Below are 23253 nucleotides of genomic sequence, written 5' to 3'. Positions count from 1 at the left end.
AGATAACATTGTTTAATTCTTCCTCTGCAGACTTGAGTCCAACCTGGAGATCCAGCCTTCAAAGCCTCGCCTCACCTACTCGGTCTCCATCTTGGACCTTGACCCCAAACCCTATGATGCCATTCCCTACCAGCACAAGCTAGACTCTAAAATAGTGAACTACTATGTAAGGAGCACGCACTCCAAACAGGAGTTGACCAGCTCTTCCAGCCTCCTTATGGAGCGTGAGGACCGCACACTGGTGTTTCATCCTGTATGAATCCAATCCCACTAACCTGGCCACACACCTCTCCATGTTGTGCTGCTTCGGAATTGAGCAATGAGAAATGCAAATGTTTTCCCATAGGAATTTGTTCTGTTTTGTCTCGCTTGTGTGTGTGAACGGAGATTCTTTATCTCCTACTCGTGTATGGCCTACTTTGTGAACTGAATGTAGGAAATGTATGTAAGCCTACAATGTTGTAGAATGATTACGGTGTTTCTTGTGCACATGTTGCGGGTTCCTATTCTCTGCTTGCCTCTATCTTGGGGGCTGGCCTCCTTGAGTATAGCCTTGTGTGAATGACCTGAGGGAGTCCATGGGTTGAATGGTTTGAGATTTTTTGGGTACTGTCTTTTGTGTTCAGTTGTATGTTTTTTGGTGTATACATGTGCCAAAAGTGGAGTGTCAGCATTTCTAGGTGAGTGAAAGGGCTTCACCTTTGTCATGTAGATGTTGCAGGTAGTATTTGTATGGTGGGAGATGTGATAGTAAGGCAGGGCTGAAGCACCTTATTGTGCTTGTAGACAGATATGTTCAGGGGTGTAATAGTGTGAAGCACCAATGCTGCTGCAGCGCTTGGCAATTTACCCTTCTGAGTGATGCTGTTTGGCTTTTGGTAGCAACCAACAGCATCCTGTTCTGTTACAACAACCACAATTTTGCTGTGGTGATGTGTCTAGGATTTAATAGTCTACGAAGTGCTATAAATATCTCACTTTTAGAGAAAGTTAAATTATGTTACATTTAACCTATGTGTGCAAAGAGTTGCTCTTTGAAAATGGCTGGCTGAGTGGTTTACATTAATAATTTCATCATATAGTTTGTGGCCACTTGCAAGCAAACATGTATGTCCTCAGAAGACAGACTGTGAATCAAGGAACGAGCAGTCCAACAGCCCTGTGCTCTGACATTAATAAGACTTGGTTTTATCTATTATAGTCAAGACCAGTCTGAGACAAAAAAAATAACATTACTCATGAATTACTGAATTCTATATTATTTCAGACTTTAAAATGTATGGCTATGCATAGTCACTTCTGTTGATGTATACACGCCCAGTTTCTGTGAAGGACATAGTTAAAAAAAATATTTGGAATTGTTTTTAAGATTGTATTTTGTAACAGTCAATACCCATGATGGCAGTTTCTCACTAGCTGGCATTTTAGTTTATTGGATCACTGTGCACTAAAGTTTCAAAAAGGATAAATTTGTCCTTTTTAATGGTCTTCAGCAGAACTGCGAGGAATTGATAACCCTGCTTTCGTCTGGCTCAGAATAAATTTAGTACCTTTGTGTGAGAAATTTAAGAACAAGCTCTTTCTGTTGCTCCTTAGTACATAATACTGGGAGGTCTCCAGAACCAAAATGCTAGTGTGTGTCTTATGTACTGACATATCTGTAAAATAGCTGAGTGCGCATTTCACTGGTGATGAAAATTTGACCCAAGAAATTCACATTGAAACTGGATTAGATGTTAGTGGAGAGTTGCACCAAAGAGTTAATGAAGGTGAAATGAAAGTTCAGTTTAAAACGGAGTTGATTCTTTCTGCTGTATATGTAAATGGAGGGCTTGTTAAATTAAAAAAGGAAAACATCCCCCAGGTTATATAGATTTTTATTAGTATTGTCAAACACAAGCAACTGAAATATTATTTCACTGTAAAATATAATTGACTAAGCCTCTAAAATGAATCGCATCCACTGTGATGCATACAGTAGAAAAACTAAAAGGATATAGGTTTAACTATTACAGAATGCACAGTGAATTTTACTGTCTAGAATTTTGTATTTAAATTATTTATTTTTCTAGGGTCTTTACTAATGGATATATATATTTACATACAGTATGTACATAAACATAATTGTAAGAGAATGTACAGATGGCATTAAAACATTTGCTAATGGTTGATTGTACTGAGTTGTTCATATTGAATAAAAAGATGAAGAATGGGGTTGGTGCCATTACTGCAGTTATCAATCTGTCACACACACAGTTTTTATAACACTTTCAATAGACGCTTCAGCTCCTAGAATGCGCAAAAGGTTCTGGAAGTACTCTGGAGCATTCGCCACAATGTTGTAGTCAATCGTCATAACTGTCCAAATAAAAATAATTATTAGGAAGGACATTAAAATTGAAAATTTTATTTAAAATGCTTGCAAAGAATTAGTGTCATTAGGCTTACCTTCTTCAGGCATTTTCAGCAGTAAGTCTATTTTTGGTCTAATTTCTCCTTCCAATGTCACATCAATGTCCCAGAAAATACACATAGAGCACCTGGAAATAAAAACAAACAGACAACTCAACAGGATAATTGAGTTTCACCAATTGCCTTGTAGTTGTGAGGAAGGTTGTGCATTAATACATTTAAATTCAGTCAAATTCGGTCTTTGATGAAAGAATAAGACCGCATTTATTATTGTACTATTATCAGGAACACAAGATAATTGGCAGTAAATAGTCTGCAAAACTACTCAAGTAATGGGGAATACAACATACCCTTTAAGTTTTGGACTCTGGATCAGCATAAGCTCAGACTGGCAACCCTCTGGAAGAGTGACCATATTTGGGTACTTCTCCTGAAAAACGGCACCGGGAACAAGTAGGCATTATTGTACAATTTTCAAACAGCCATTTTAGAAATGCCAGCTGAGATTCCCTTAAGTCAAGACCCATACTCCACTCTGCAGACAGTTCCCCATGTCATTTATTGAAAAGAATAGTCATAGACTCCTCTTAAAAAAATGAAGTGACTCCTTTAAATGCGGATTGTCATTTTAATCATATATAGCATTCATTTTTTAAAAAGGAGACACACATTTCACTGATTTTCTTAGGTTCAGAAGGATATTTCTTCCTCATGGGATCTCACATTTTGCGCACATATTGCAGACAGAGTGGGGACGCTACATTCTGAAGCATTGGTTTTAGAAGAATATCTGGAAAGAATGAGTCAATCTGTGGCTTTTCATGAGAAATACTTATACACGAAGGAGCCCAAACTCCCTCTACACTGCAGACGACTTCTAAAAGTAATTCTCTTCCCCCAGCCTGTGGTTTTGCACAGTGGCATTCTAATCAGCACTGTGGAGTCAATTTATGAGAGGCATCTGTTGAACTGTAATCATGGTTTCCATTCATCACAATGGACAGCGGTAAATGTGGATGATATTTTCTGCTGACTGGAAAAGCAGATAGCACTTTTCATTGTTGAGTTAATGATTAGGCATAAACACAGCCAACTGTACATATTCCTCTGTTTAATACAAAATTTCTATTTTAAAAGCTGGAAGTTATCAAAGAGAAATCCCCTGTGCATATTTCTGTGTGTTGGAAAAAATGTTATGCTGGACAAAGGTAAACTTGATAAAAACAAATCGGTATGGAAATTTTCACTATCTCAACAAACTAAGACAAAATCACTCTCTTTCTGCACCTTCCTTGATAAATGAATACATAATTGAGCTATCTGTTCACAGACAAATACTCAAATATCCATGATGAAACTAATGCTATGCTGTAACATAATGAACAGACTTATTCCACCTTCTTGAGTACCAAGAACATTTTCTAACTTTGTTCAAACAGAAGTCACAGGTATTTAAGATCGGAATGTCATGCATAAAAACAAAATGTAAAATATCTTCTTGACAGTACATGGCATGGTGGTTACTGTAACAACAATTAGAGCTGCTATGGATGACTATGATCCTTGAGTCTAGAATCAACGTATGTGTTTTCCTGTAATCCCCCTGGTTTCCCTCCACAAAACCACTAGTTCGGACAGTGCTCTACCTGGCCATTAGGCTCACTATACTTCCATTGTGTAGTCCATGAGGCATGTTATGCCAACAGCATAATTTCCTCAACACCATTATTAAGGTGTCAGACAATGTAGTCAGACTTTCTGAGCTTGTTCATAACACAAGTCTGGTTTTCCAAACCAGATTCCCTTTGAATTTGCCAGTGGGTTTTGGCTGGTAGGGCAGTCTGAGCAGAGATACTAAGCACAGATACTCCTTAAATAAAGACTTCTCCTGTGAAAAACCTTGGTGTACCAAAGCTAGGCTCAATTCAGTGGACTAAACCCCTTTGCTTTGGTTTTAGGTTATATTCTAAAGATTGACACAGATATTCTAAGAGTGCTTTCACACCAACCAACATAAGAACAGAATATGAGTAAGCACTGGCATGAGTTAGGCCACCCAAACTCATATTTCCACAGAGAAGGTGGAAAACATCTAAATCTATAACCAGAGTCAAAGCAAACCAACATAACCTCATTGGAAAAAGGAACTTAAACAGAGCCATATTTTTCAACATAAGCATTTAACATTGCATGGTTTTCCTTCCTCTTCTACTCAATACTTAATGATGTCTCTGAGATCATTTCTGACATTGGCTTAAAATGCTATCAGAATTTCCTATGTAGAGTCCCCATGGATTTAAAAAAAAAAAAAAATCCACATTATGGCGCTTCAGAAGGAAGATACCCATCCATTTCATAATGGTTTTCACCACCATTAATTGTTCCACACACAGCATGAAATTACTGAGGGATTGTAGCTTTGATTGGTGCTGGTGTTATCATACCACAGAGGACAGTACAAAACGTAGCACATTATAGTTTTATACTACAATAGATACCAAGGGTCCATCTATCCATTCCCAGTTGAGAATAAAAAGAGAAAACTACACTGCTACCAAGCATCAAATATACTTATCAGTAAATTAAAGGAGAACTCCTTTTTCAACATAGGGCCCTGTTGTTTGAGATCACCGAGTACTGAATGGTAGGAAAAAAACAGTCGTTAATATGGTCATAACCATTGCAATGCTCAATCATCATGTTTGGAAATAAACTTCATGTTTTCATCTCTCGACTTATGTATGGAATTTACAGGAAGTAACTAATGGAAACAGAGGTATGTGACTGCCTGTATTTATACTGTTTTTTTTTACAATTACTGAGTAAAACACGCACAGTGGTGTCTTGTAAGTATCCTGTTCATGTTGCACAGCACTTGTAATGACATTTTGAGTCTGTTAAGAGGTACAAACACGAACACAGTCTAAAATCTGTCCCCCATAGCATAGTTTGTAGTCGCCTGGCGGCACTCACTAGCAGGACAACTAAAACTATGCATCACTGACAGTTTTCAATATAGTGCCCTGTAAAAATGAATTAAAAAATCTGAGTTCTCCTTGCTGTAGTCAGCATATCACTTTTAATATAGTACTGTGCAAAAGTCTTGGGCAGCCGTGCAACCTATGCTATAATCAGATGAAGATCTCAATGACAGACAGATCCTTCTCTCATGACTCCCAATGAAAGGGGAGTGGCATGGGATGTGTAGAAAAGATATATGCAGCTGTGCATACCTGATGACTGAATCACATAGTTCCACCCATCCATAGTTCTCACCTGAGCAGAGAACTATAAATCATGACATTCTCTGTTTAAAACTATTCTAACAGTCGAAAACAACATAATACATAATTAATCTTTTCCCTCTTTTTCTACACTAAATTTAACAATCCATTGTGGTCTTGCTCTGTTTTTACTCAAGATGCTATTTGATTTATTATGACTTATCACCCGGAGAGAAGAAATACTCTTTTTTGATTGGCTGGTGGGGTGGCTATTCATTTTGAATAAAAAGTTTAATCACTGTTCCATATCAATGCTTATGAATGGTAACTATAACAACCATAGTAGGACGACGAGCCTGGAAGCAGACTTCGCAAGAATTAAATCAACTGTAAACAAGCTAACTGTCAATGCCAAAGAAAGTTGTACAACAAGTCGTGGGCCTTCCCAATGTTCGGTGGTCTGATATTTCTCGATAACAGACCGTTGCTAAGTATAACAGACTGCTGTCAAGGAAAATGGGTTGTGTGCTTCTAATTCACAGCTTTCATATCACTCCGCAAGTAGTGGAACTTCATTCAAAAGTGAAAGCAGACGGTTGATCAGCTGTGTTGTAAAGAATGTTTGATTCAAGTTCTGCATGTGTTGTTGCGAACTATTTGTTCCTCAGCAAAAGCCACGATGAAACGGTAACAAATAGGCTATAGCCTAGACTATGTAGGCTAAATACCGTACCTTAGGGAGTTTATTGTTTCGTTTTGGCAAGTAGCCGTGTAATAAGCGGAATAATGTATAGAACGCTGGTCATTATCGGGAAATAGGTCCCATCAGGGTGGAACAAGACCCCTCCGCTGCGCATTGGGGTCCGGTTCGCCCTGTCGTACTGCTGAATTAACTTCTAAAACACCACGAGAATGTTATATAGGAATAGGAAAGTCTACCTTGTCTATCTTGTTTAGAGCAGGGCAGCCGTGGCCTACTGGTTAGGGATTTGGGCTTGTAATCGAAGGGTTGCCGGTTCGATCCCCGACCAAGTAGGAAAAATGTGGACGAGGGAAGTGGTTGAGCACCGCTTTCCCAAGCCCACATTCACGGCTGAAGTGCCCTGAAGAGCAAGGCACCTAACCCCTCACTGCTCCCCGAGCGCTGTACATTTAAGATGATTTGCGTGTCAGCAACATTTTATTGTAATTTTTTTTGAGGAACACATTCTGTTAAAAAGGCACCATGCTTCCAACCCCTCACTCTCTCTTCCTTGCAGAAACAAACAAAATGACCTCTCTCTCTCTCTTCCTTCCCTCTCCTCTTCCAAATTAGAGTGCCAGACAGTTGACGGCTTTAAGACTAATGTATCCTCCCCCTGAAATGAGAGAGAAGGGGCCGGCTTCAAGCTTTATTGGGAACACTGTCTACCACGTTGATACCATGGTATCCTTCAGAGAGCTTCCAAGTCAGTTTGCACAAACCCCGAGGTCTCTCCTTAACGTCTGAGGAATCATTACATTACAACCATAGGTTCTCTTTTAACTGGATCAGTAATGACAAGCCAGGTGGCACTTCTTTAGCTGACTAGAGTGCCCAGTGTCTAAAACCTAGTAATTAGGTCTCAGAACATCATCAACCTCCCCCCAAACTCAGGGCACCTACACCTCTGTCACCAGTGGCTATATCTTGTAACTGACTCCCTCTTTCTCTGATCGTGGCTTTTGAAACGGTCTGACTTCAAAAAAGTTCTCAAAGCAAGTCGTGGCTTCCCCATTGTGAGCGAGCACAGTCCTGTCTGTTTAAACATTTATCAGCACGGCAGCTGAGCAGACGCCTTCTGTCTGCAAGCGGTATTGGCAAATCTCCTCACAAGGCTTGGGGGAAAAACGGAAATATTTGGCCTCAAGAAAAAAACAAAACAAAACCCCCCAAAAAAAAACGCTCTGTCTACAGACCACTGGTAACGTACTCACTCACTGTTTGTCTTTCTTGTGCTTTCACTCTGTAAATTCACTTCTGTATGGTGGGGTCAGCCTGAGTGTTTACAATAGGGTCCGTTTTGGAGTGCACATTCTGACACTTCCTCTGCATGCAGCTTTACACTGCATGTCAGTCAGTAACAGGTATGTCTGCACTGGCAGTTGTAAACTTTATTTTACTGCTCATGTGGGAAGAGTTTAAAAGTAATCATGTAGGGGACATCTGTTTGGGGAAAACTGTTCTAGGCAGCTACTCCCTGTAAGATCAGAGAGGATTTTTTTACTTGCTTTACAGGCTGAAAAGCCATGTTCTGAACTTTTGAATCTAGTTTTCATCAATGTCATCTAAAAATACAAGTTCAAACAACTCATATCTTTCAACAGGATATGTTGATTCTCGTCATTTTCTCTGCTTTCTTTTCTCCGGCTCTCAAATTCTCTCCAGTCAAGCCTTGACATCCAGAAACTGGATTATTAAAGCCCGTCCTTAACCACTTCCTTCATTGCTCTTTTCCTTGCTGCTGTTTTGTCACTGTTCCAGATCTGAGTTAATGCTGACTGCATGACTTCTTGCCATGGGCCTGGAGGCTAGACTTCATGATGTAGAGCATATATTATGGAACATTATGTAAACAACAGATAGTTTGACTTTATGACAATGTTTGCCAGAGTTTCTGTCAGTAATGTAATGAGCTTGATTTTGGAAGTGTGTGTTGCCCTTTAGTTTGTTTTCAGTAAAAAAGCCAGCTAAATTTCTGTAGCACCTAATGAGCGTGCAGTACTTGCAAGTAGTCTCACTCATATTCCTCAGTCTCTTTTAGATGAGACTAGACTGGCTTTATATTCTGATTTCTTTTTTTTTTTATTAACATTTAGTGAACAACAAGTGAACAAACCAATCCTAATCACTGAAACTCCTGCATGGCTCCTGTTTGGTTTTGTTTTCTTATATGAGGCAAGGAGAAAATTTGGAAATCTTTCATTGTGCAATTATTCAAACAGTACTTATGTAAATAAGTACTTTTGAATAAAAGTACCCAAAAAGGTTGGGGACTGATATCCTACTGTAAATATAATTTGAAAATGTCATCTCTAAAGTCATCTTTATATCACATCATATTTTCAAAGAACTAATTCTTAAAATCTGGCAAAATTTACAACATCAAAAACAGCTAGGGAGAGCCTGTGGGTTCAGCAGTAACAGTCAGTTAATACATTTTGCGGCTGTGGGGTGCCCTACTAGTTATCGCTTGAGACTTATCATTATGGGAGTGTGGAAAGCAACCCTGCATTAAACACAGGTATATCAAAGGGTCTGATGTGACAGGAACTCTTCTCTTTCTTCTGCCAGATTCTTGCCATGAGACTGTGGGTTCTACTAGCTCTCTGGTTCATTGTTTGTCTGAGCCTCATTCTGGCTCAGAAGCAGCAGGTGTCACTTGCCCGGGGAAAGAGGAGAAGGGGCGAACAGAGAAGAGGCAAAAAAGTCATCTCCAGTCAATTGGCCCGTCAGGGTGGCGTGCCAGTTCTCAATGATGCTGGGACAACAATTTTCCTTAAGTCATACAAAAGTGTCAATGAACAGGAATCCAACTACAACATCATTCCAGGTTTGTTCCTCAAAAATAAACAGCTAGACAGCTAAGCAATAGAATAATTGTTTGTACTATGCAATTATCAAAGGAAGCAATAACATGGTGTGCCATAATGGGTTGCTCTTCATTACCTTAAGTGAAGCAGTGTTGGTTTACAGTGCATTTTATGTGAAGAGGTAATGGTTTTGTGCAAAATGTCAGCCATATTATCTAGGCCACACAATTGGGCACAGTGCATCTGGACAAGACATAAATTCTTCATTGTCTGAGAAAATATATTTTCCTAGCATAAACTATGAGTGTGTTTTGTAATTAAAATTTAAGACTAACTAAACGTATACTGTGAAGAGAACGGTCATTGACTGTGGTACAGTAGGATGCAAAATGCATGGTAGAGTTTAGTTAAAAGCCAAGCCTATAATCTAGGTGACCATTTACATGACCAAACTACCCCTAGTCTTGTATGCCTTGGTGAACCACAGCTTCCCAAACTGACCATAGTGTAGAAAAAGGATGCATGTGCATTTATCACACTTCACAAAGAGACTACAACCACAAAACAAACCACATAATGTGAATATATTTTTCAAGAAACAAAAAAAAACAACCACTAATTAAAAGAAAAAAATGCATTTTATATCACATTCAAAGAAGGGTGAAATCTTAATGATAATGTGTGTAAACAGACATGACTGTACAGAGGTACTTATCCCCAACCCTGAGGGAGAACACAATTAAAATCTATACATAACAGAAAAGCAATGGTTACGCTGGTACTGTATAAGGCTGCACACGCCATTATAGATGTCTTTTAATATTTATGACTTTAGTGTTAGGCAAACAAAACAGGAACATGACAGGATACCACACATGTAGGTATAGTTTCTCCATATTGTTACAAGGAGCTTAAATAAGTACATTTATTATGCTTCAGTTGTATGGTTAGGAGTCTGTCTTGTATAATAATTGCTGCCATGCTGTCACAACTCTCTGCCAGGGAGAAGTGGACAATGTCAGTACATGGGCATTACCATGTTTGACAAAGCTGTTTGGTCGCCTAAGCCCTGCGTCACCTGCTTATGCTCTGAGGGATCAGTGGTGTGTGATGAAGTCGCATGTCCAATTCTGCGCTGTCAACTCCCCTACACACCCACTGGAGAGTGCTGCCCAGTGTGCAAAGACCATGGTAGCTGTCTGTCTCTATTCTACACAACTGCAAGTGCATTGATACATTGATAATATATTGATGATAACCCTGTGTACAGTATACCATGATGAATCTCCAAGGGCCAAAGTTATAATATCTCTAAGTTATAGAGCGAGTATGTCATTCCTCTTTAATCTTTCTTTCTTTCTATTTCTCAACACTGTCCCTCCTTTACAACACCATCTTTCTCTCATGTGTTGCCTGTGTGCATCAATGCCATGACCATCACATCACAGTGCTTGATGTCCCTGACTTTTCTGGCGATTCCCCAGTGTCCAATGACCCTAGTGAGCCAGACCTCTGGTTACAGCGCACACCAGCAGAGATCGAAGAGATTCTAAGACAAGAGGAAGAGGAACACAGGGAGGAGGAAGAACGTCTTCGCAGAAAAGATGAAGAAAAGAAGAGGAAAAACAAGAAGAAAAAGAAGGACAGGGAGGCAGCTGAGAGGAAAGCTCGGGATGAGCTGAGGAAGGCGGAGGAGGAGAGATGGCTGAGGGAGGAAGCAGAGGCTGCAGAGGAGAGGAGAAGGCGACAAGAGGAACAGAGAAAACATGAGGAGGAAAGAATGAAGGCAATGGAGACAGAACAAAGACTGATGCTTAAGGCATTAGAGGAGGCTGCTGAGAGAGCAGCTGAGAGAGCAGCTGAGAGGCAAACGGATCAAGAGGAGGAGGAAAATGAGGAAATTGAGTGGTTGAGGGGTGATGTCTTTCAAATGCCCCCATTGGAACCGACAGCAGTAGGGCTTCCACCTCTCCCGCCCTTAAGTGAACCAGTTGAACCCACAGATGAAGAGGAGAATGATGACGCTGACAGTGAGGAAGTAGTGATTCAGAGTACACAATCTCTTCCCAAGGGGTGCACCATATCTGATGTAACTGTTAACTGTGCCAACGCAAAACTCTCCAGCATCCCACCCCTGTCAATCCCTGAACTGAAATCTTTAAGTCTAGAGGGTAAGTATACTGTATTTAACGAGGGCTATAAATAAGTATCTGGCCAGGGGCCGTATTCGTATCTTTTATCTTACCACTAGGAGTACTCCTAAATCGCACTAAAAGATTTTAGCTAGGAGTTTTCTCTTAAAAGTTATTCACAAAGCCTTTCAGACCTACTCGAGTAAGGAAAAATGACAACTCCTAAACTAAGAGTGAGTCTTCGTTGCTATGGATGACGTCATTACTCATGCACGAGCTTGACTGAAGTGACCACCTTGATTGGCTGATGATTGTAACGCGGGAATGACTCCAAACACCTCCCTTACGATGATGAGTGACAGGTGACAGGTCGGAGAATGCGTGCGCTACACAAGTAGTGCGAAGGACGGAAGATGATAAATAACTGAATAAAAAGGCCTAGCCTAAATGAATAAAGAGTAAGGCCAAACAAATAGCCTAGTAGCCTAATGAAACATAGGCCTACAGATTGATGCAGTAGGCTATCATTGCAACATTATTAAATTAATCTGTCACCATATGCCTACGTTTGCAAAGAGGAGAACATTTTAATTTGATTCACAATGAAACGTTACATTTAATTTACATGTTAACAATGAGTAGTTTTGTTTGTTGTTGGTGGCGTTGTTGCGTCCCTTTTATGAATGCAAAATTGTTCCCTCGCGATTGGAAGCTCCTTTTGCCGCATAGGCTACGCATTTCAAAACATCGCACCATGAAATGCCACAAAAAGCTGTTTGTGAATAGGTCTTAGTGAGTTAGGAGTCCTCTCGACCTCTTTTAAGCTGTCCCAGACTTAGGTGCTACTTTTAGGGTTAAAATGCCTCGTGAATTACTTTTAGTGAGAAAAATTAGGAGTCCTAAAGTTAGGAGTGACACGCCCATTATTTTTAGGAGTTGCTCCTAAATTCGCCACTTAGGAGCTACTTTTAGCCTTAAAATTCTTTGTGAATACGGCCCCTGGCCACTTATATTCACACGTAGCAAAAAAAGAAAGAACAGCCAGCCTTTAAAAACATGAAATACTGGCTTGTGTGTATGGTTTGTAATGCTGAACAAACATCATCAGAAAAAGAGCCTCAGAAATGTACACTCACTGTTTTATACATTTTTGCAACTGCATTTACAGTAGTGTACATACTTCAACGTGGAGGTTTTTCCTACACTCCTGTTTTTTTTGCAAAACATTATAACAAGTCTGCAGGTCTACAACATTTATCAGGACGGGAAAAGGCTACTAAAGAATTTTGTGGCCAACATACACAACATATACAAAATGTTCATCCCCAAAGAAGTTCCACTTCATCAGTTTATATGAGTATTAACACTGTCCAATTACCACTACATCAGCTAGCTACATCAAGTGCTACACAAGTGAAAAAAAAAATCTGATCTACAATAAAACAAATTTTGGGTTGTAATTAAGCAATAAACACCAAGAGGCCATAAGTTATAGTGTATTTTAGAAAAGCTAAGGCGCAATGCGAAGCGGAACAACAATTTATAGTTTTTTTCATGTGTAGCCACTTCTAATAGCCGACACTGCAGATTTCATTACAGAAAAAAAGAAACTATGGGACTTTTCCTTAACATACTATTTTTAGTATGTTAAACAATTCAAGGTCTGTTAACATCTTTAGCGAAATTTCAAAATAATAATTAAAAATCATCCCTTAAAACAGTACAACAGATACAGCCGCACAAACACAATTTAAATTTAATATAAACTTAATTAGAATCATGTAATGTCTTCATCAAATGTAGGACTACAGTTACAAAAATGTTTCTGACAGTCTGTCTTATATCCTCAGGTAATGATATCACAGCAATCCCAGCGGGGGCCTTTAATGGTATTCCCAATCTGGAATGGATAAACTTTGGCAAGAACAAGATCACATCTCAAAACATCGACCCACAAGCATTCAAGGTAAGCCATTCTGTGCATCATTATAATTCCTTTCCATTACTGTCATTAGGGATGCCTTTTTTTGCATGAAATACCATACACTGTAGACAAGTAGCAAATCATGTCGCCCATTAATATCAATCCAGTCCTCAGCAGTCTTTTGTAAAACAATTAACTAAGAGTGCATTCTGTTTACTCAAGTCAATGATGTCTGCTGATTTTGCCAGTTTAATATTTTTAGCCCTTGATATTATTTCAGTGTTACAGTCTGAAAAACAAATTGTCTAGGAAGCTATCTTGAAATGATCATTTATAGGAAGGTTGGAAGGTTAGAGGTAGGTTGGAAGACAAACATGCCTCAGAATGACTGAATCGGTAAAAGTTTGTATGGCATGTTCTTAGATAAGGTTGGACAAATAATAATAATAAAAAAAGTTCTTTTAAGTTTAAAATGTATTTATATTGTGACAATATTTGTGTCCACAAATTATGGGCATGAACATTTTAAGATTAAAGGAGAGACAAGGAGAGGATGTGTTTTTCAGTCATCTTCAAAGGACTAAAATTGGTTGTAGGCAGTGATGGATTTGTATTTCCAAATAAAATGCCAAATACCCACCTTAAAAATGTATCAAAATAAGCTACAAAATACAGCACCCAAAAATGTATCAAAAGAAAATACTGTATTTTTGTATTTTCTAAATACTTCTTTCTAAAAGTCTTTTTTGTCTATCCCTTCACTTGTACATTACCTGGAAAAACATCGGAAAGCAAGAGACTCCTTCATAATCAGTCAGTAGGTTAAATATGCTGACCCCTCATGTTAGACATCCCAATATAAAATTCTGCCCTGAGAAATGTTCGGTAACTCAAGGAACTCTTCCTTATTAAGTATACTCATTTACTCTATTGGTGTAGTAGATTGCCCACTATGAATCAGTGACAAAAACTCAAAGACAAACAATCCAAATGGATGATTTATTTAGAAATTTAAACTAGGTGGCATTTTAACCTTTTAAGTTATTTAAAGGAAAATTCCGGTATTTAGCACTTTGAGTCCCTTTTCTGGTTTGTTTTGGATGAATTAGAGTGGTGGACACCAACATTTTGACGATTGATCCTGTCTCGACTTTTCTGACTCGTTTTGAATCGCCTTTACTGCTTCAGAGTGGCTGCCTACAACCGTCTTATTTGCTATTGCGGAACTATTTTTTCAGACACCTCACAACCGCGTTTAAACTTCCTGCTCAATATTTGAGCCTGAAGCATAGACGGTGGTGCAGTAATATCAACATGCAATGAGTCTTCCAACAGAAATCAATGGGATTTTACAAAATGGCAAATAAAACATGACAGAAACTGTATTTCGCCATGCTACTTGTTTTGGAACATCAACAAACACTACTAACCACTCGGTGAGTTGCACAGCTTTGAAAACGAATGTTAAGGGTTGTTTTAAAACATGTTTGTGCATGTCTGTAGGCAGCACTCTGAAGTAGTCAAAGGCGATTCAAAACGAGTCAGAAAAGTCGAGACAGGACTAATCGTCCAGAGAACCAGAAAAGTGACTCAGAGTGCTAAATACCGGAAAATCTCACTGCACGCAATTGGATAACACTATAACCAATGTTTACTGACTGATTCGTTGCAGCGCTATCGTCATCTGTTTAGCTCACCTCTGGCCCGCCTATAACAGATAGACCGATGTGATTGGTTCCTCACGATGCAAGCGGTAAAAGTAACAAGTATCATTACTCATTGCCAAAGTCTCTTGCAGAGACAATTCAAATTGTGCTCTTGCGAGGACTCTGGACTTCCAGGGTAACACTTATGGTGAGTTTCATCTCAGTTGAATAATTTTGTACACCTGAAACTGGTGTGTGCACAACCTCTATCAATGTAAATACAAAAAAAAGTAAAAAATAAAAAATAAATCCAATCTGCAGCACTGTGCGTTTTGTGTTGTGATGACTAGTGCAATGTGCTGTCCATAGCAAGTGTAAATCAGCGACAACGTTCCCTAGTGGCCGAGAGCGGTATCACAGGGGCTTGACCATGCGAGGGTGCCACAGACATACAGAGACAGAGATTTTGTGCTCTATAGATAGTTAGATAGATGTCATCACAGTGCCCCACAGAAAGTATTTTACAGTATTTTGAAAATACAAAAATACACAACACTGAAGTATTTTGATACAAAATACAAAGGCATTCTCATCATCTCAATAAAATACAAATTACAAAATAGTATTTTGTATTTGAAATACGTATTTTAAATACATGTATTAGAAATACTGCCCATCCCTGGTTGTAGGGTAGCTAGTAGGAACATGACAATCTATAGCCCTCTCCTGACTGCTGCATCAAAGACGTGCGAACTGGGGTGAGTCGAGGCTAATCCTGTCCCAATTATCACTTCCCGGTCGTATTCATGCGTTAATCACGCCATCTCTGGGCTAGTATCCCCGAATTTTTGCTTACTGGTGACATTATGCCGCAGACTGCATTGCTATATTAATTGAATTAATAAAGTATGAGAGAACATTCTAAAATAGATCAGTATATAAGTAAATATACTCTTTTTGATCCCATGAGGGAAATTTGGTCTCTGCATTTATCCCAATCCGTGAATCAGTGAAACACACTCAGCACACAGTGAACACACAGTGAGATGAAGCACACATTAATCCCGACGCAGTGAACTGCCTGCTACAGCGGCGCTCGGGGAGCAGTGAGGCGTTAGGTGCTTTGCTCAAGGGCACTTCAGCCGTGGCCTACTGGTCGGGGTTCGAACCGGCAACCCTCCGGTTACAAGTCCGAAGCGATAACCAGTAGGCCACGGCTGCCCCCACCAGAAATTGTTCAGTCGAGATTCCCACATTTGAGGAATTCGCAGGGGTCAGCACGACCGGCTGTGCAATGGCCGAGCCTCGCCCTGGGCAAACAACCTTCTTGATCATTGTATCACCCCTGCCAGGTAAGTATCATGGAATAAGAGCTTAGAAATTTCGATTTGTAACACTGTCAGAGCATTTTAGGTGTGAAGTTCCAACCACAAAAAGTGAACATAGGTTTAGGGATATTTAATTAACGTTACCATGAAATTCAGAGTATATATACACTCTGAATTTCATGGCTATATATAGAAAAAAGTGTTACCATCACTATGGGAAAATGCCAGATCCAGCTAGCCTAGTTTGCATCGCAGTGAATGAACTACAGTCAACTATGATACTTTGAGATGACCTAACAATTTTTGGAAATGCATTTAAACAAAGTCAGACTAACTGGTTTACATATTAACATTTCAACCGTGATTTTCATAGAAAATGCTAAAAGCATCGTCACGATTGAATCAGCCATGCTCACTATTGAGATGACCTGACAATTCCTGGAAATGCATTTAAACCATGGTGAAACATGTTAAGACCCTGGAGATGATGTGTTAGCTGTAGTGTTAACTGTTAATATTCCACTGAGCAAAATAAATGGTGTTAACATTCGAGACAGCTTTGTGGACAGAATTTAGGACAAGACAGAAGGGCTATCAGCCTGAAAATGGGGAAAGAAATGTGATTTGAGTCTTGGTGCTTGAAGCCCAGCCCAGCTATAAGCTCAAATACTGTATAGCCTTGACTCGGCCTGGCTTGATAGTTGGTCTATGGCTTATGTGGAAGTGGCTCATTGTATGGGCATTTATAGAACAAAGTGGCAACGCTGTACCATAGATAAATGTTACACATAGGTGTAACAGTGTAAATACCTTTGTGAATGTATCTGAATGCACAACATTGGCTTTTTGTACACTAAATTAACACTAATTAAGCTATTCCCACATATTCTTGTTGTTGCAGACACTTAAAATATTGACACAACATAAATACAGTACTGTATTTGCAGACAAAATACTGATTAATGCCATGTGGGCACAAAAAATCACTTACTCTCAATATCACCTAGCAAGTCTGGTAATGGTTCATGCCCAAACTTCGCTTTCCATGATCAAGGGCGAAATAAATATGAGAAGATTGGAACTGAATTAAAACAGGTTACAGGTTTCTCTCAGAAAAAAAACAAATTATAAACTAGATGCAATTTCCTTAATTCTGGTACATTTTAACAGGTTGTTAGACACTTCTATCAAACAAAGTAAAGCTATTGATTCAATGACTAATTCAGAAACAGCTTTAATAACCTCATGAAATAGCCTAGGTCGAACTTTGCATGCAGTTGCAATATCTGTTAAATTAATTTTTTTAATGTTTTGAATGCAGGCCTGGAGTGGCTAATCGGGAGCTTTGGAAGGATTCCTGGTGGACTGTTAACATTTTGGGCCAGTCTGAATATCTTGAGCTTAAAAATATATTGTTTCTGAAGTTCATTTGCTGCGCCCTCGTGGCATTTCAGCAGCCTAGGTAGTGCGGTCGCAGCCTCTTACTCACAGTTTCCCAAATATATATACAAAGTAGCACTCACAAAAACTGTTCACTAATGTTAGCTGTGTTTTATTGACTTAACACCCTTTGTCCAAACAAAAGCTCACAGGATCCTATCAAAGCAAAGTTAGACTCCATGGCATGCATTCAAGTGAAATCAGAGGCAAACAATGGAAATGGAGGATCCATTACTAACTATCATGAATAGTCTAGTAGAGCGATTCTTACATTTTTCTACCTCTGATTTAATTTCTAAGGGCCTGAAATTACTGAGTCGTTTGTACATGGATGGAAATCTCCTTGAAAAAATCCCTACTGCTCTTCCTGCAACACTGCAAGAACTGAAGATCAATGAAAACAACCTTTGTGAAATTAATGAAAACAGTTTTGCGGGTATGTAAACAAAAACAACAGTTACTACAGTAAACTTGAAGTAACAATAATACAAATAATTACAGTAACTAAACAATAAATAAAGCCACCAGACAAATTATGTACTGTAAAGCCACAACTGTTAAATCATTTGAATACTTTCTGACAGAACTGCACAACCTGATTACTCTGGAAATGGAAGGTAACGTGTTGAGTGAGAGTAATGTGGATCCTCAGGCCTTCATAACTCTGACCGGACTCTCCTACCTGCGTCTAGGCAGGAACCACTTCCGCACTATCCCCCAAGGCCTGCCCCCTTCGCTGCTGGTAACATATTCCTTGGGTAGCCAACTAATAACTGCTAATTAATTCAAAACACTACGATTATGACTGTAAATGTGGTAGAAATCCATCTAATCCTATGTAATTCTGAACATTAATGCCAGACAATCAAGTAGAACCTTGGTAGTTGTGGTAGAAGTAGAACATTACTTTGGTTGTCTTATTATTAGGGGTCTAAGCAGCAGTAAAATTGCCTTGCCAAATGTTCCCATTAAACCACTTCCAATTCCACCATTTGTTGTGCTGCTTGAGCCCTGACAATTAGCAGCCATGTTTCATGACAATAATAAGACTATATTTTGAGACACCATCTTAAGAATGGATTTGAAGAATATAGATCAGGATTGAGCTTGAGAAAACATACATATAAAACCTATGTGCAGGTCAAAACAGCATTATAGACCAATGGGATGTTTTTGTGCTTGTGTTTTAGGAACTTTACCTGGAGAACAATGTGATTGAGGAGATATCTGAGGGAGCTTTCAATCAGACCTACAACCTGAATGTAGTAGTACTGAGACACAATAAGATTGATGAGTCTCGCATTGCACCACTGGCCTGGATAAACCACAAGTAAATAACATGGCTAACTTACGGACATACTGATGTGCAGCTATACAGTGCATTTACAGTATAACAATTAATGCCCTATCACTTTTTTCACATTTTGTTAGCGCTATGCTTACAATCATTTCCATTCATTTCCCCCCTCATCAACATATTTCAGATATCCAAAATTAGATTTTTGCTAATGTATTACAAAGGAAAAACAGAAATATCACACTGACATAAGTATCCAGTCTTTTAAATTTATGACACTTTCAATTTGTTGTCCAACATTTCGCTTAATCATCTTTGAGATGTTAATTCGATTGATTAGACAAAATTTCAAAAAGTCTCACTAACTAATCTAAGCCATGAGGACAAAAGAACTGCCTGCGGAGCTCAGATAGGTCTTGAGGCATGGAATTTAGGAAGGTTACAGAAAAATCTGGTGCATTGAAGTTTTTTAACAGGACTTACTCCGGCAAAAACAGTAAAGGTCATGGCTGAGGATTTCTGATTTGGATTTGAAGTTTGGTTTGGATCAGTTGATAATGAATGAAAACAGACAGTTTTATTGACATGACAAAGTAAGCAAACCCGATACTGACCGAAATAATTACTGTCCTACCCATCATTGATGTCCCGTTGATTGAAATAAACTTCAATAATTTTTTCGACAATCGGAAGCATACATGTTTTTGTCCTCAACTAATTTTGAATGCGGAGCACTTAACAATGTTAAAACTTTGTAGGGTAGTCCATGAGGGAAAGCAGCTTTTACCATCCCCTAAAGACACATCTGAAGTTGAAAAAAATGAAATGAATGTGAGAAAACAATGGACTAATGAACCAAGATTAAACTGCTTTACTACAGTAAAGAATGGTGATGGCAGTATCATCATGTGGGGCTGGGTTGAGTTAGGATTGAGGAAAAGCTGAACGGAGCACAACACAGAGATATCTTTATCTTGGTTCATATTCAAGTAACTCCAGTTAAAGGTCTGAATTCTTGTGTCAAAGTAAAATTTCTTTTTTTCTTTTTTTTTAGCAAATTTGCAGGATTTGCTAAAATCCATTTTCACTTTTTTATTAGTGTAGATTGGGGAATATAAAACATTTTAGCATAAGCCTGCATGATACCAAAATATGATAAAAGTGAGGTTGTCTAAACACTTTCTGCCCTTCTTCAGTGTACTGATTCAAGTCTATCATCCTAACCATCCTAACCTACATGGCTGTGAAGTAATGTAACAATTTTAATTTAGCCAAATGTAGTTGTTGTAGTTATTTAACAGTGTTCTTATTCATGTTATGTGTGTCATAAGTTCTATCTAATACACTTTCAGAATAGCAAAATGTGATGAACATGGTTTACAGTGTACCATTCATTGTTTACATCACCTGCCCTCTTCCATTCTAAGGGTCACAATTTTGACAAAATCTTCTTTTTTTCCTGAAGGACCCTGGAGTCAATAGATCTCTCCTACAACAACCTATATCTTGTCCCATCCTTTCTCCCAAAGTCCCTTCTCCACTTAGTGCTTGTTGGGAACAAGATTGAAAGGATTCCAGGGTATGTGTTTGCTCATATGGACCAAGGTTTAGAGTACTTATATTTGTCCTACAACAAACTGGATGGTGAGGGGATCGAGCCGGAGTCCTTTATTGGCTGCCTCCAATCCATGACTGAGCTCTGTCTGGACCACAATCAAATCACTAGTGTCCCTAATGGAATCAATGAGATGACTTCACTACACTTTCTTAGACTCAACAACAACCAAATAAGGTATAAGCAGCCAGGATTTTTTTTCTACATAAATTGTTTATTGAGATATTTTACAATGCAAAATATCAAATGTATCTATAGCGGTGCTGTTGATCGTAGGAACCCCCAAGAAAAGAGAACATTTTGAAAAAATGACTCCTTAAATGGTGACTTCTGGTGGATTTTGTGAAAGAAATGGACAGATTGAGTTACAAATTATGACATAACCATCAACATAAGCAAGCATTTACAAAGCCTGATTATTGCAGTACTTGAACAGGATTATTCATGTTTTTCTTTCATCTTTTTCCATTTACATTATTAGTCTTAGCCACTGTACAACTGTAGGCCACTGTACAAACTATTACATACACTATTACTATAGAATATACAGTGCTGTGCATAAGTTAAGACATTTATATATAACATTTATTTATTTACGATACATGATACATTAAAAAATAATTGATGTCCTATTTTTTATTTTTTATTAAGGCATTAAGACAAAAGGCAAAATCTTTTTTTTTTGTTCCTCCCTTTAGTCAATTTCAGCATGGGTGTCTTAACTTCTCTTTCATGTCATTACACTGTATTGGTGCTGTGCAAGTCGAATTGAGTGCCTGTCACTTTAATGCCATGACGGCCCGTGACGCTTGCTTGATTCTCGCGGTTTTAAGTTAACTTAGTAGCGTTGTTGTGCATGTTGTGCATGTGGATGAAATGAATTATGTTTCCCATGTCATTTGGTAAAATAAATGGTCAAACACTCGAAGAAAATCTATCTTGGATTATAGCAGATAAGTATCATATCTATAATTTTGGTGAGCTCTACAGGAATTAGAAACTATCTCAGATGTAAATGGTTGCGTATCCTATTACTCAAATTCAATTAAACCCACCAATAGGCTATCTAGACCTTAGTTTCACAGCCTAGGTGTGTTAGCAACACAGGGCTTGAAAGCATTGCCTGTATCACAAACAAAAACGAAAAACAATGCGTGGAATTTATCTGGGAATTTAATTTGGTTCCTTGGTTAACATACTGTAGCCTACGTTTTTTTTTTGCACAAAATTGCGTCTGCTAATAAACTAAAAAATAAACACAAACAAGCGTAATCTCCTCTGGAATCCCTGACTGCGCCTTCAACGTTAGCCTACTATTATTTGTTGACATGAAACCTGAACGAACGGCAGCTGTTCCTGAAGTTCACTTGCATCTATTTTTTTTTTTTAATTAGGCAACTTTTTTTGCAGTGGCGCTTGAATTCCAGGAGCAGCGCTGCGCTGATGAATACATTGTAGGGGAAACACTGTCCAGGCAATAGAAAATAACAATAATTTGCTTTCTGACTATATTGTCTTTACTCTTATTATTTGTATCATAGGAATATTGCTGAGGACTCCATCTGCGATCCCATCAATGAAGAAGGCTCGCAACTTGTGGCACTACGCCTAGAAAACAACTACCTGGACTTACGAAAAATTCCACCCACTACATTCTCCTGTGTCAGATCCTACTCCAGTGTTGTTTTGAGGCCACAGAAGATTAAATAAAAGTGACTTTTTTCACTTGCACTTTCTGCATCATCTAATAGAATGATTTCACAATGATTTTAAGTGATTTATGGCATGCCTTGAAACAGACTTTCAGACATTTTGAAAAATATATCTTAACTTGTCTGACACTGGTAACATTGAGAGCATAGTAGATGTACAACTAGAATGTCAAGAATAATTTAGTCTGACCACCATTAATATGGGCATTGTACAAAATCAAACAATCAAACAAAAATTGGTAAAACTATACTTGAAGGTATCTACATAAGAATGACATGACACTGTCATGAACACATAACCCTAACCTCTAACCTAACCCTGGCTTGTCATGACAAAAACCGAATGACACTTAATGACAGAAGTGTTGTCATAAACGTTTATGACTTGTTCATATTGTTGTTATAATGTTTATGATATGCTCATGACAGTGTCATGTCACTCTTTGTAGATACAGTACCTTCAAATAAAGCCTAAAAATTACCGCCACTACACAGTTGAACAAATACTGATTGCGAAAACCTTGGAGAAAAACAATTAGCATTCATTACAAATAAAATTTGCAGAGACAACCAGATACCTATGTGTGTGTATAAAATGTCTTGTACAGAGCCAGTATCGAGGCAGTATTATTTAACTATCACTGACACATACCATTTATTATGTTTGTTGTTTGTAAACACACACCTTGTGAGGTGCCCACTGCGGTAGAGAATACTTTGAGTCAAGAAAAAGTGTCGTGGCACACTCAGAACTTCAATATGCATGGTCAGTTCGGTGCATGACCACAAAGCTACCGTGAACTAGAAACACAGTTGTTTCCTCCCTCATGTGCAAATCTCTGACTTGCGTATCAGAACAAAGACAGACTGTGATGCAAATACAGACTGTGACACAAACCACCCCTTTGACCACTGTCCTTGTCCGCATTTACATACTTTTACATAGCTCTATTGCCCGAAGTATGAATGTT

General features: G+C 38.6%; 3 protein-coding genes and 1 non-coding gene across 8 annotated transcripts in view; 2 read left to right on the top strand and 2 right to left on the bottom strand.

Annotated features, from left to right (window-relative positions):
- ippk (inositol 1,3,4,5,6-pentakisphosphate 2-kinase) overlaps positions 1-2166 on the top strand; it is a 73278-nt gene extending 71112 nt beyond the window's left edge. For both annotated transcript variants that reach the window (XM_048254231.1, XM_048254232.1), the window contains exon 13: positions 31-2166. In XM_048254231.1, the coding sequence (XP_048110188.1) occupies positions 31-259 (229 nt within the window). In that variant the 3' untranslated portion in view covers positions 260-2166. The remainder of the gene's footprint in view (positions 1-30) is intronic.
- A 42-nt stretch (positions 2167-2208) lies between these two features.
- Positions 2209-23253, bottom strand: part of LOC125301608 (centromere protein P) — a 124131-nt gene continuing 103086 nt past the window's right edge. For 3 of the 4 annotated variants that reach the window (XM_048254236.1, XM_048254234.1, XM_048254235.1), the window contains exons 7-9: positions 2763-2842; positions 2449-2540; positions 2209-2358 (exon numbers count right to left, since the gene is read on the bottom strand). In XM_048254236.1, the coding sequence (XP_048110193.1) occupies positions 2237-2358; positions 2449-2540; positions 2763-2842 (294 nt within the window). In that variant the 3' untranslated portion in view covers positions 2209-2236. Of the gene's footprint in view, positions 2359-2448; positions 2541-2762; positions 2843-8848; positions 9154-23253 lie in introns of those variants that run through there. The other variant, XM_048254237.1, reaches the window with a different exon arrangement.
- ecm2 (extracellular matrix protein 2, female organ and adipocyte specific) lies at positions 10214-22532 on the top strand. Its single transcript, XM_048256023.1, has 8 exons — positions 10214-10379; positions 10505-11359; positions 13171-13286; positions 17959-18094; positions 18243-18400; positions 18849-18988; positions 20421-20747; positions 22112-22532. Exons 1-8 carry the CDS (start codon positions 10214-10216, stop codon positions 22278-22280), a joined length of 2067 nt encoding a protein of 688 aa, XP_048111980.1. The 3' UTR covers positions 22281-22532.
- On the bottom strand, positions 16084-16250 carry LOC125302727. The gene has a single exon (XR_007194962.1). It is a non-coding gene; the product is annotated as a U1 spliceosomal RNA (small nuclear RNA).

This window comes from Alosa alosa, chromosome 10 (assembly GCF_017589495.1).
Source record: "Alosa alosa isolate M-15738 ecotype Scorff River chromosome 10, AALO_Geno_1.1, whole genome shotgun sequence".
Classification (NCBI taxonomy): domain Eukaryota; kingdom Metazoa; phylum Chordata; class Actinopteri; order Clupeiformes; family Clupeidae; genus Alosa; species Alosa alosa.
This window is presented reverse-complemented; position numbering and strand designations above follow the sequence as displayed.